The sequence below is a fragment of the Micropterus salmoides genome, unplaced genomic scaffold (assembly GCF_014851395.1).
Source record: "Micropterus salmoides isolate LMB-PRFRI ecotype aquatic unplaced genomic scaffold, ASM1485139v1 Ms_hic_scaffold_17, whole genome shotgun sequence".
NCBI classification, from domain to species: domain Eukaryota; kingdom Metazoa; phylum Chordata; class Actinopteri; order Centrarchiformes; family Centrarchidae; genus Micropterus; species Micropterus salmoides.
In genome coordinates this window covers 13,227,138-13,241,114 of record NW_024040817.1, presented here as the reverse complement: position 1 = coordinate 13,241,114, position 13,977 = coordinate 13,227,138, and the positions used below count along the sequence as shown (strand labels likewise).

General features: G+C 36.9%; 1 protein-coding gene across 1 annotated transcript; it reads right to left on the bottom strand.

The window, feature by feature from the left end:
- Window positions 1–2,224: 2,224 nt before the first annotated feature.
- neu1 (neuraminidase 1) lies at window positions 2,225–12,527 on the bottom strand. Its single transcript, XM_038724996.1, has 7 exons — window positions 12,263–12,527; window positions 10,285–10,474; window positions 8,778–9,040; window positions 6,017–6,199; window positions 4,868–5,087; window positions 3,575–3,811; window positions 2,225–3,470 (listed from the first exon to the last, which is right to left on the bottom strand). The coding sequence occupies exons 1-6, from the start codon at window positions 12,347–12,349 to the stop codon at window positions 3,591–3,593; spliced, it is 1,164 nt and encodes a 387-aa protein (XP_038580924.1). The 5' UTR covers window positions 12,350–12,527; the 3' UTR covers window positions 2,225–3,470; window positions 3,575–3,590.
- Window positions 12,528–13,977: the final 1,450 nt, after the last annotated feature.

Below are 13,977 nucleotides of genomic sequence, written 5' to 3'. Positions count from 1 at the left end.
AAGCCGTTTGGAACATCTACAGTAGGAAAAAATGCGACTCTTAATTTAAAAAGACACCACTTGGCATATACGTTACTCTTATATCTTCCATTTCTTTATGGCTTGAATATGCATTTAAATAAGTGTAGACTGTTCTCACCAAAAAATGTAATTTATCCACTGTCTTTGGAATAGACAAATCAGGGGTAATTAGGGATTACCATTATGAGGAATGAAAATACTATATGCAAACATCTACTTTGTATTTCTGTAAGCAAATTCAAACTGAATTATAAAAATAGAGCACTGAGGGTATCTCTGTTCATGCATATGGCACATGTTTTGTATATGCTGATGTGCAAGACAATCGATTTGCTTTGGATGCAAGACCCACTATTTAAAACTATAACGTTAACTGTACAGATTTATACTTACAGATATACAGATTTCGCATTTAACCAGGGGCGGAGCACAAAATTCTGGACCCTGTGTATAGGCATTTCCAATAGGCCCCTCCCTGTGGTGCCAAATCTTCTCTGCCTACCAATCCATTTTGCACATGTGCAAAAGTGGTTCTGTCAGTCAATACAGTCTACAAGGTTAACACAAATCTGCCTATTCAAAATGATCCAACTAAATCTTTCAAATCAAGATAAAAAATGTTTTTAATCACTGGAGACTAAACTGTTCACTATGATGCAATAGGAATATACTTAAGATATGAAAAACCTTATTCAACAGTACAATATTTAATTTCTAATAATGACAACGATCTAACAAAGTAGCAACACAAAGGGGGCTAACCCTAGCTGCTAGCACATCAGGCGTCACAGCTGTAGGGTTAGCTGGTTGACGTGCATACAATCGCTGGCTTAGGTTTAGGCACACACCCCTGTGATGGTTACGGTAAAGTTAAGGTGCATATGAAAGCTGTCAATGCCTTTTATAGTAATATAGCTAGCTAGCTAGCTAGCTACTAGCCCCCTTTTCCACTGCACGGTACCAGCTCGACTTGCCTTGACTATACTCGCCTTTTTTTATTCTGGAAAAGTTGTACCTGTACCTACTTCCAGGTACTTTTTCGTATCACTTCCGTTGAGGTTCCAAGCGAGCTGAGGCGATACTAAAATGTGATGTGAAAACACAGCAGACTACTGATTGGTCAGAAAGAATCGTCACTTTTCACTGCATCATAATTAAGCGTGCCGGCCAGCGGCCAGCAGCAGAAAGTTTTATATTTTACAATTTTCATACGTTATTTCATCACTAAATCCACTTCTGAGAAGTTTTGAGGTGAGAAATCAACTGTGTAGATTTTGAATATTGACAGTTTTACGAGAAGTGATGGCGGAACAAAATTGTGCTTGAAAGTTTTCGGAGTTGAGAAGCTCTGCAAGTGGCGGCGAAGGAAACCTGCGGCAACCTGTGGGAGGAGCTTGCGAGCCCTCTGCTCCCACCATCACACAGACCGCTGCAGCAACAACGGCAGAGGAAAACACAGCTGGAAGGTTTTCATACCGCTTATCTGTCATTACATTCTGAGTAATGTTGAAACATTTTAACTTAAATCAAGAGACAGCTGTGTGGGTCACAGGTGTGTGTGTCGCATTAAAAATTACATCGCAGCAGTTGTGTGTGGCGTTGCTGTTATGACCAGCTACATTGAGAGGTACCATCTCTGCAATGGAAAACGGAGCACGACCAAACCGAGTCGAGGCGAGTTGAGCTGGTACTGGTACTGGTAATGGTAATGGAAAAACGTCATTATACGGACGCTTGAACTTTGTCAGCCTTTCTGAAAGCATCAGTATTTCACGCCCTGATATGATAACAGACAACTACACACGAGTAATTATGACACATTTGTGGTAACCTTTAACAGACAGGACCACTTTTGCACATGTGAAGATAGAGATCCGGAAGGCAGCACAGATTTGGTACCTACACTCCCTACATCCACAGCTATTCAGTCTAGTATCTCTGTGGGCCCTCCTCCTCCCTGTCCTATGCCCTTGAACATAACCAATTTCCTTACAACCGTTGTCTTGGAATAATCAGCACATACATTTTAATATTTTATTCCAAAATAATATTTCTCAAGTAAAAACAGTGGGTTATTATAACTCTTTTTTTGTTTGTTTTTTTTTATAGGAGAACCTTCATTACATAAATAAAAAATATCAGACATGCAGGGGAAAAAAAGACACCAGTAGAGTGAGATTAATATAAAGTCAGTACAGAATGGTCACTTTTCAGAGAGACGCTCTCTCTTCAACCGTGGTTTTAATCAAGCCATTTTCTACTGTTGTGTTGTGATCATGGTGATAAAACAGTTGTCATGAATTCATGCTATTTTTGCTGCTCAGGAAGATTTCATTGCCTGAATCATAAATTACACTGCAAGTCAGCTCAGCTGTGCCCACAACAAATGAAAGGGTATATGACTGTTAGAAATCATGTATTCATTCTATAGATCAGTACAGATCAGTTAATGTCCTACGTGGAAACAAGAAAACCCTATTTACAATGCTTGTAATACAGGGCATAAATGGACACTTGATTTTAAAATAAAATATCCAAAAGAGGATACTTTAGATACATTACGTACTTAACTCTTTGCTCTCATATTCAATCATTCACTCACACACATTTTTTATTGTCACTTTTGTTTTTCTAAAACCACTCAAACCCGAATTGGAAATAACATTCAAGTACAGTCTCATAACAAAAAGGCTATTAACATTATTTTGCAAAATCTTTGGTTTTACAAATGCAGAACCAATTTCCGTCAGCATGTGTTCATGGCACACTCGTATCGTAATAAAGACAAAAAAAATCCTTATTATAATCACATGCACAGACCCATATAAGATTTGAATCTGACAGTTTGTGAAGTGAATAAGTAACAGATTATTTATGCCAGAGGTGCTTAAAATCTGTATTGCATTAACACCATATTCATTTGATGAGCCCCCAACAATACCATTTAAGGTCATTAGCCTGGGACTGTGATACTTAAGTATGGTATCATCATCATCATTTACTGTAATAGGTATTGCTGTCCATTTCAAAACAGATGATATTGACATTACAATATGGTTGAAGTTGCTTGGAAACTAGTGTACTCTGTGTGAAAAACTTATCTTCGACCATGTATTTTCTCCGAAGTTGTCCCATGCTTGGTCATCTTTTCTTTTGCCCAAGAACTAGTGTGGTTGTGCAAATTTTTTTTTTTTAGAAAAAAACAAACACAGACTTGGTGGCATGTTCAAACACAGAAAGACTTGCGACTCAATCGACCATAGGAATTTTAGAGAAGAGGAACATAAATTAAGGAGAAAATTGCATTTAGATTGGTTCGAACACAAATGGTTGGTCATTCACAGTGCTGATCTTCCATATTTCATATCATAAAGTGAGTTTAAAAAGTCTCTTAATTTGTTCCTGAGAAAGACGTGAAGTAATCTTCCCTTTCCCTCCAACATTTGAATCTGGGAAACAAACATAAGGTAAAAATTAAAATAAGAGTCATGCTCAGATATTTGTTCCTCATGTTAAACTATTGCTGTTAATGACTTGAAGCTCTTCTGCTTACCTCCCTTTCATGTGCACTACCGACCACCAAACAGGTGGATCTTGGCAAACGAGACAGTCTCGTAATAGTCCTTGTGGCCCTTCTCATAGATGACAAAGATGTACTTGCGGTCCTCTGGAGGATCACTGTCCAGTGACGTCATGCTGGAGTAGCCACTTGGCCCCGACCATATCTGCACAGCTTTATCCTCCCAAGATACGCCGTCGGTCACAGACCAACGTAAGGTAAGATTGACTCCTGTGTGGGGACAGTGCAAGTTAAGTGTGCTCACTGATAGATTGTTTTGACGTGAAGGGAATCATCAGCAGTGGTGGAAAGTAACTAAGTTAATTTACTCAAGTCTAGCACTTAAACCTGTAGTGCAGAACTTCTGTCTCCCCCTTCTGGCTGTGAAAGTAATTACACATACTGTCAACGCACTTGTATAGGCTCTACCATACTGAGTCGCTGTTGTCGCTACGGTTGCTCCCCTTCACTACTAGTTTGCCATATAGAATACATAGAGATTTACCGGGCGGTGAGAGGCTTAATCAGCATTGTGTGAACTCATTTAGCAAGAGCTTGTACAAGTTTTGAGGTAATTTACTTGAGTACTGATCTACTGTGTTCTTTTACTCCACCATATTTCAGAGGCAAATATTGTACTTTTGACTTCACTCCATTTATTTTATAGCTATAGTTACTAGTTACGTTATATATAATGATTTAAGATGAGATAGTTACATAATATGATGCATCGTTACAGATTTAATGGTAAATGGTGGCATATATATAGTGCTTTTTTCCACAAAAAGCTTTATAATTTGCCACTCATTCAAACAAATGCCAGCGAGCTACCACGTGAGGTGCTGGTCTGACAATCTGGCGCAATTTGGCATCGACATGTCTATAGTAGTAGGTGAGGATTGAACCTCCGACTGCTGTGATAGGAGGACAAACCACTCTCCCTCTTGAGCCACAGCTGCCCATTACAGTACCCAACAGTATACATAAAAACCCCTCAACCAGCTGTGACATTAAAAAGCTGCTTACGTGTTAATATACCAATGATAATATTCCAAAAATGCAATATATAGGATAAGAAACCTTTCTGAAAAGGGTCATTCTATCCAACAAATATGTTTACATCAAGTATATCTTGCTGATCATAGTTTTGTACTCTTACTTTAATGCAGGACTTTTATTAGTAACAGAATATTTTTATAAAATAATTGTACTACTTTTACTTCCACCACTGAGCATCAGTGATAAAAGCTAGAAAGTAAGAAGACTCTTGGTCTCAGCGGTTCTTACTGTGTTGCTCATTGGAGGGGTTGGTGAAGTAGAGCACGCCGTCTTTCTGTAGAGCTCCTGCTGCTACTACAGGATCCACCAGCGTGTAGTCAAAGTAAAGATCATCTATGGGCAGGGACAATCCACCGTCACGGCTGCGTACCACCACACGACACCGGCAGTGGTAGTTGTTCTGGTTCCGCACGTTGATGACGATGCTGCCGTCCGTCATCTCAACCGGCTGCAGAGGGGCAGAGAGGGAGGAAAGCGTGACAGCGACTGATGCTCTGTGATTTCACAGGTGTCAGAGGGAGCGATGTTAAACATTCATTGACTGTTATTTGATTAAAAAAAGTCATATTGGTATCACTGCAGTGAAGGCATTACACAATGGTTAAAGAGGTCGTATAATGCTTTTTGGCTTTTCCCCTCTCTTTTATGAAGTTATATATCTTTTTGTGCATGTAATAGGTTTGCAAAGTGAAAAAGTCCCAAGCCCATATATATATATATATATATATATATATATATATATATATATATATATATATATATATATATATATATATATATATATATATATATATATATATATATATATATATATATATATATATATATATATATATATATATATATATATATATATATATATATATATATATATTTATTATTATAACCAACATGTCACAAAAAATAAAACACAGTAAAATTAATTAACAGTGTTGTAAAACAAATCAAATCAATTTTAAAAAGTGGGTTTTTAAAAGTGATTCAAAAAAGATGAAACAGAGTTTGGAGGCCTGATCCCCTCAGGCAGGTCATCCCACAGTCTCGGAGCTCTAACTGCAACTGGAATGACACATCCGAGGATCTCAAGGAGCGGGAAAGGACATATGGCACTAAAAGATCCACTAAATAACTTGGGCCTAGGCCTCTAAGGGGTTTGTAAGTAATCAATAATAAGGCAACAGTTAGGGCCGGTATAGGAAAGCCAGGATTGGTGTGAAGTGACAATGTGTCTGAGACCGGGTCATAATCCTGGCAGCAGAGTTTTGGATGAGCTGGAGCATTAGAAAATGTCTGCAAAACTGCACAACCTGGCTTGATTAAGGCACTTACACGGAATCATATTGTAAATTTGCATGATGTAAACAGCAGCAAACAAACCTGGCACTCGTCAGGGTTGAAGTCCAGTGGTCTCTTCTTCTGATTGTACGGAATGCTTTTCAGCGCAGCACCGTTGTACCAGTTATGTCCATGGTCGTCGCTAAGGATGCAGAAAACTCCGTCTCCTTCCAGTGTACCATGACCACACACCACCAGCCTCCCCTTAGCGGGGTTGTAGCGCTTCTGTAGGACAAAGACACAAAAACAATGTAGACTCAGCACATAATAAAGAAAAGGTGCAAAACTAAAGGGCAAACTTGACAGAAACGACTTCTATTTCTGAAAATTGCGTCTATACATTCTCAAAATAAAAACTAAAGAAAGCAGATTTACTGAACACAGACATTTCCCATACAAAAATATAATACAAAATTCTTAAAAGTAGTTACAAGCAATGTTCCAGCTACAAAGACATCAATATCTCATGAAAAAAAAACATTAATTATCCAGAGAGGCTGATCTGCTGCAACCCAACAGAAGGGTCAGTGTACTAAAAACTGGCAGGTATGTCCACAAACATATTAGCTCATAATAGCTACACAGATGCTGGATATGCAACTAATATGAACCATTAGAACTCTTTATATAATGATTATGTTGCTGCAAACATGTCAAATGCAAAATTGTCACTTTCTAATGCAGTCAAGTTGCAAAAATAAAACTCTACATCCAATTTATTCTATTAATGGGATACAATTTAACAAGGCACACGTCAGGAGACGCAATTTGGACAAACGCAAATTACAGGTGTTCACATTTTGCAGGTTTAACAGGTTTTACAGATTTTACATTACATTATATAAACATGCCATCACCATATTAGTACTTACTTATAGAGAGAGATCTGTTGGAACTTTACAGGTTTTATTTTATAGATAAAAAAAAGTAACTAATTATAGTGGTCCAGGGGAACTGATGTATAATGTAACTGTTTGTTAGTAATCTGAAGCACATTGTTTTTGCATTACACACTCATCAGTAAATATGCGATTAGTTAATAATACACACTCTACAATATCAGCCTGACTCTAATTAATACACAAACAGACACAAATAACTGTGGAAAAAGTTGTTTCATATCAGCTTTCATGCCAACTACTGCAGCACTTGTCAGTCCTGTAGTATATAGTGTTAGTGTCCATCACGTTCCTGTTGGTTAGTTTCAACTTGGGACTTGTGTTCCTCTTTGGGAATACAGTTTGTCTGACATATATTTTGCCACAAGTTTTTCGACAAAGTATGCCTACAGTATATTGTATGTGCAGATTATTCATTCTCTTGGCCTTTACTGATCTTTTTATAGCTGAAAAATGCAACTTAAAAAAAAAAAAAAAAAAAGGTATTAAAAGCAGTATGACCCAAACCTTAAAAATGCACTGTGGAATGTTCGGGGTGTGTAGGCTACTTGTCTGTATAGGTTTATAAATAACTGTATATATTTTTTTATTTTATATGTTACCATATTTTAATATTTTTAATAATAGGCCTCCACTTAATTATATGTTGTGTGTGTAGCATGAAGGAACTACAAATTTCGTTTCCTTATGCAGCCTTGTGCTGTATAATGACTAATAAACAACCTTGTACCTTAGTTTTTTCAGCAGTGTACCTGAGTGTGATTAAGTTACTTCAGACTTCAGTCAATTTCAATCAATTAAATTTATTTTCTACAGTTCATGAGGCGTTTAGTATTTTGTCAAGCCAACTACATTTAAGCTGTTACACTGACCAGTTTTTAAGGAAAAAACAAACAAAAAAACAAACATGTTGTGAGCTTAAATAATGAAATACATTTAATGTAGAACATTCTCTTCCCCTTTTCATGAAAAAAAAAATGAAATTTGTTAATCATCACCAAACACTAAATTATATCTACCGCTTCCTGTAATAATACTCTGGTGTAAGAAAAGTGTGTGAACTAAGATTTTTACAACCCCGTAGCAAAAGATGATCATATCTCTTCAAGGAGTCGAGTTTTTGTGATTTCATGTTACGTCAGATTTCTGCCTTTAAAATCTCTTAAACCTGTAATCACCTCTAGTATGTGACATGAATGACTAACCTGTCAGTAGCTTATGTGATGGCAGAAAATAGTTTTTTTCTTTCTTTTCCTTTCTTATAATCTTTTAGGCAAGTACTTATAATAGTACTATTTTTTTATTATTTATTATTATTATTATGTCTTATATATTGTTTTTAAATCTTTAAAGTTTTCCTTTTATTATTTTACTTATAATTCTAGTCTGTCAACATGTGTAGGGTTTAGGTCAGAGATGTGAAGTTGATTTACTGTCTTCCTTACTAGCTGTTCCTATCCTTGCCTTCACTGGGACCAGTTAAGGCTGGGAGAGGATCTTTGTTTCCCAAAACATAAAAACCTAGACTGTGTAAATGATTATGCATCCCTTTGCTCTGGGCCAGACGTTAGTGACTGTTCTAGGAGACAGAACCTCTTGTCCAGCTGATTTTTGTTATAGTACTTCTCTGTTTATGGTTTATTCTCTTTTATTAATAAATCATTCAAAAGACAGCTGTTTGTTGTAACTAAATTATTTGCTCAGTCCCTCACCATGAATACCACAATTTTCCACGACAGAGATAAACAAACAACAAAATATGACCCCAGGGTCATAACAATAATCACCAATGTGACATGAATGCAACATAAAAAGGTCATTTAGCTTTAATTTTCTCCCACTTTCCAACTAGAAAACAGCTCAGCCACGGCTTCTCACGCCTTGGTGTTGTATTGCTCTCTTACCTGGATGCCGAAGCCCGGCCCGGGGGCGAAGTTTTTTACTCCAAGCTGGACCGAGAGGTTTCTGGGCTGGCTCCAGCTTCTGCCGTCATCCCTGCTCTCCACCATCATGGTGCTGGAAGGGTAGCATTGGTAGAGGTGGAAGCAGATGCTGTAGATCAGAATCACAGACCTCACTTCCTCGTCCACCACCACCGAGCCCAGGTTCAGGCCGTCCGCCTGCGTTCCATCATCGACAATAAAAGTGGTCGGTGACCAGGTGGCTCCTGGAGGGATAGAGGAGGAACAGGAGAGGATTCAGACACTACTTTTTTACAGTTTGCTATAAGATTGAGTTTCAAGCAGTAATTAATGTGTGTATGCATGAGTTTGTCTCATCAAGTAGCTGTATTACTTTTTGTGTTGCAAAAAGCAGGCATTGTGTACACATGTAAAATCCATTCAGTAATGCCTCTAAAAATCAAAGCGTCCATTAAATGACTAAATGTTAACCGTTTTTGTCTTGATGCTTGTGTTTTGTCTGAGGTTATGTTTCATTGAGTTTTAAACTCTGGTCCAAAAGACACATTATTTCTGTTTTAATGTTATGTAACATAAACTTAAACCCCATTTCCAGTAATCAGATCTAAGTTGTAATAATTAGGGCTCGCTCAGTACTTGTTTGGTACCGCCAGAAATTTTTCCTTAAGACAGAGAATCAAATGTCAACTGAAGGCTGGCATCACGTTTGTGCACAAATTCACATTTGTAATTTATTTCAATAAAAGTTCTTGTACCACTGCATTTAACACATTTAATATTTATGAACTTCTCCTGTTACACTTTGTAAAAAAATTTTTGTTTATATTTCTCAAAATTAAGGTTTATTGTTTTGATATCTGTTCTGAACTAAGGTATCATATTGGAAATAGTATTGAAATCAGGTATCAAATGATAACCAGGCCTCATTCTAATGTTGTGGTCTGGGTAGTTGCTCTGTAGTCTTTAAGGAAGTTTGACATTTCATTTCCTGTATTTGAGCTCATGTAGGTTTTTGTATGTTGGACAGTAGCACAAAAAAAATACTTATCACAAGCCGCTTACTGATGAAGGCATCGCTAAAAGCACAGGAAAGATCAAGTAACTGGATCTTGTGATAAGATTTTCTTTTTGAGAAATTGTTCTACGTTTCTTTACTTTGTCTGATTAATTTGATGATAACCAACTAACATAACAATATCCTAAAATGGAAATACAGTATAATAATTAAGTTGTAAAATAAATTAAGATGGCTAAAGTTGTGACTGATTTCTTGTTTCCTGTTTGACTCTTTCTGTCACATAAGAAAACTAGAAAAACCAGAAGGAAACTATGCTAAGATTAAGAGATTGTTAACTGTTGAAGTTTATCCTACATTTGTGACTGTAGTAATATTTCTTTGAAGACTTTGAAGACTAACTCTGTTTGTGTGTGTGTACATATACTGTATATGTAACTGTTTCTGATTCTGACTGTCTGTTGTTTGTCCTGCCTTTGTCTTCGGAGCGCCTCATGGCAATAAACTTCGCTCCAAAGTCACTGCTCGACGATTTCCTGCCCTCTGCAAAAGCCAGCAGGCTTCCACTGGGGGTGAAGGTGAGCAGCGGGATCCTGTAGGTGCTCACCTGCCCCTGGGTGCCACTCACCCACAGCAGCTGCTCCTCATACAGCAGAGGCTCAATCTGGACAGCAAAGAAAGACAAGACAGAAAAACAAGGGAGTAGAGAAAGAGACAGACCAGCTGGCTGACGGAGAGGAAGTTACATTCCATTTACATTAAGTACATTTACACAAGTACTGTGTTTAAGTACAATTATGAGGACCTTTTTTTTTATTTAATCCCACTTTATACTTGACAGTTTTTGTTACTAGTTACTTTTTAGATCAAGATTTTACAAACAAAACATGTGATCAATATATAAAACATGATGCCGTGTATATAAAAGTACATAAAATGACAACTTAATACTTTTATTGATACTTTATTGAGTATATTTTGATAATACATTTGTACTTGTACTTGAATATTTCTAGTGTAGTATCACTACTACACACTAATTTTAGTTAAGTAAATGACATGAATACGTCTTCCACATCTGCAGCCTGCTGCACCAGCAATACGTAAGTTCTACCTTAAGTTAGGGTGCAAAGTCCACACTAAACAATACGTTGAAACTAGTTAGTTTGACACAAAAGTTGTGTCGATGTTTGGTTGCACCACCGAGACGTAAGGTTCATTTTAGCTACTCTGGCGTAAAGTCCATACTAATCAAAACAGTGTCGCAGAAAATGACCAGCAATATTCTTAACAGAGTTTATTATCTGTTTGTCTCTTTCTCTTTCAACGTTTGCAATACTGAAGAGGCTAACGGCTAAAAATAGCTACAAACCAACAAAAAGGTACGTAAACAAGGACAAATAATTATGATTAGGCGATAACTATGAAACCTTAATCTACAGCTAGTCTCACAGTGACATCGAGTGGTAAAACCGTTAACTACAACATAGACGTAATTTAACGGTGCCCGTAACGAACGGTAAAGTATAACGGGCAGATGAAATTGTAACATTATTATAACTTATATATACTATTAAGCATCCCATATTTAAAAATCTATGTTTCCCCCCAACACACTTTTCTCTGGTGATTTCGGAGTTGGCTAGGCGAGAAGGTTTACTATGAGTGGCTGTCAATCAATCACTCCACATCAGACATAATTAAACGGGTGAAACGCGGACAAAAATCGTGTAAGATAGGCCTGTAGAAAACACCCGACACAACGCAAAGGAGATGCTGAAAAGTTAAGGGAGAAAAAATATGAGTTTGCTGAAGGCAGCTAAGTGCCTCAATATTACAGGCTTTTCTACTGTGCTGCTGTTATTACAGCCTACCTGAAGACAGCAGGATGGGGAGTAACTTGCTACAAGTAACTTAACGCAAATTTGCAAAAATAAATAAATAAAAATAAGTCATTGCCTTTTCACGTTCTTTTATTATTTCTATTTTTACTCTTTAATCCAATATTTTCTTTGGGCTAGTAATCTACTCTTAATTTCGCTACATTTTCAATTCATACCTTCATAATTTAACCAGTCTGTGATCTGCATTTTTCAACGATGCGCCATGACAACCACTTGACTATTTTATGGAGGACTTTACACCTATTAAGGACTATAGGTGTTAGATTTAAGTTGTAACTTATGTCTACGTATGACGTATTTCAGCTGGTGCAACCCTTAAAACGTTAGTAGCACGTAAACTCCGACTTAAGTTAGAAATTACGTTCAAACTAGGCTAAGTCTGAACTTACACATAGTTAGTGCAACCCAGTGCTGACTATTAAAAACACAGGAAAGCATGCATAGGCTGGGCTGGACAAAATAATGGAAACATCCTAAAAAGATCACTGAAATGAAACTGAAAACACTTTTAACTAACACAACAACACGTATACCTATAGCAGAGCTACCTGTTCAGGGCTGATGGGACAAACACAGTTAGAGAACGCAGCGGAGAGAAGTAACGACAGTGCAGCGAGCCGACTTCCTGTTTCCATGTTAGATCCACGTCCTGAAACCGTCTTCTTTATTCCAACAGAGAGTTAACATTAAAAAGCAGAGATGAGCCTGGAAATAAGTCAACAAAAACGTAAACCGACAATGAGATAAAGCCGGAATTGCTCTAGTTCGTCCCCACTGCAAACTACAGTGCAGCTGGTCGGTCATATGACCAAGATGGGCGGTCACATGACTGCCGTGACACGCCAAAACGGAAGAGGATGGATGTGGTTCGTTACCATTTCATTCACAGTCTATGGTGGTTGCACTATATATATATATATATATATATATATATATATATATATATATATATATATATATATATATATATATATATATTCCCCTTTATTTACTTATCACATCTGTCCTTACACTGTTTACAACAGGTTAAGCAAAGAACAAAGCGGACATCAAATGATAAAGCAAATAATACAGTAAATAAATAACAGCTAATAAATAAATTAATTAATTAATTAATATTATATGCATATATACACACATATACACATACACATAATAATAATAAATAAATAAAATAAAGGTAGGGCTATCTCACATTAACCTGAATCTGCTTAATAATGAAACCAATTTTAGTGCTTTCTTGTTTTTTTACAAGTTTATTCAAACCTTTTATCTCATTCTTCCAACGGTTCAAGCAGGGTTTAAAGAACCTACATTTATGTATAAAGGATTTCCCCAATAGCATCACAACGTTAAGGACGAGATCCAAATCAATCATCAATCAATCAATCAATCACCATCAGTCAATGGTGAAGACAAAATCTCTTTGGACTGTAGCCAGCTCCACATATCACACCGGAAGGACTGCACAAATTCACAATAAAAAAACAGGTGTTCCAAGCTCTCTACTTCCCTTTCACAGAAAACACGTTATTTACATCAAAATTAAATCTCACTCTCAAAAATTCGTTAGTTGGGTATATCTCATTTAAAATTTTGAAGTTCACTTCTTTTACCTTGGGAGGAAGTGGAAATGAAATATAATTTTTTCTTATTTTTTTAACCTCTTCAACTCTGAATTCCCTGAAGACATATGTCCTTCTTACTGGGTTGGGATAACATCCCTTAAGCAGAAGGTTTCTAATAACTCTGTTGGTACATTTATCAACACAAAAGTCAATTCCATCAAAACAAAGCTTCCTCAGCTCAGGAGGAGCATTTGAGTACAGAAGACTTTCTTTAATCAATAATCTGAAAGGGATTGGTATGGCTTTGATCACTCTATTGTAGTGTTTGACAGAACACTAAAGTTGAAATTTTGTGCAAAACTCTTCATGCCCTAACACATTTCCATTGTCATTCATAGAATCAGCAACTGCCCAAACCCCTTTAGACCTCCATTCCTCAATGTACAGAGATTTTCTATTAACCAAAATGCATCTGTTATTCCACACTGGTGTGTTGTGGGGTGTAAAATTGTGTTTATATATTAACTTCCAGTAAAGAAGGACTTGCTGATGGAAAGCAGAGAGTTTAACGGGTATTGACCTGCAATTATAATCACACCGGAGAAAAAACATCTATTCCACCCATCTTTTGAAAAACGGCATTGGAGACAGTAAACCAAAACGACTGTCTATTTTCAAGGAAGGAGTTTAACCAT

Excerpts from the sequence above, each read along its gene's own strand:
- neu1 (XM_038724996.1), bottom strand. The coding sequence starts at position 12,349 with ATGGAAACAGGAAGTCGGCTCGCTGCACTGTCGTTACTTCTCTCCGCT. Across the intron at positions 6,200-8,777 it reads GGCCGGGCTTCGGCATCCAG|AAGCGCTACAACCCCGCTAA; the intron begins GTAAGAGAGCAA and ends TTTGTCCTACAG. Across the intron at positions 3,812-4,867 it reads CCCCTCCAATGAGCAACACA|GAGTCAATCTTACCTTACGT; the intron begins GTAAGAACCGCT and ends GTCCCCACACAG.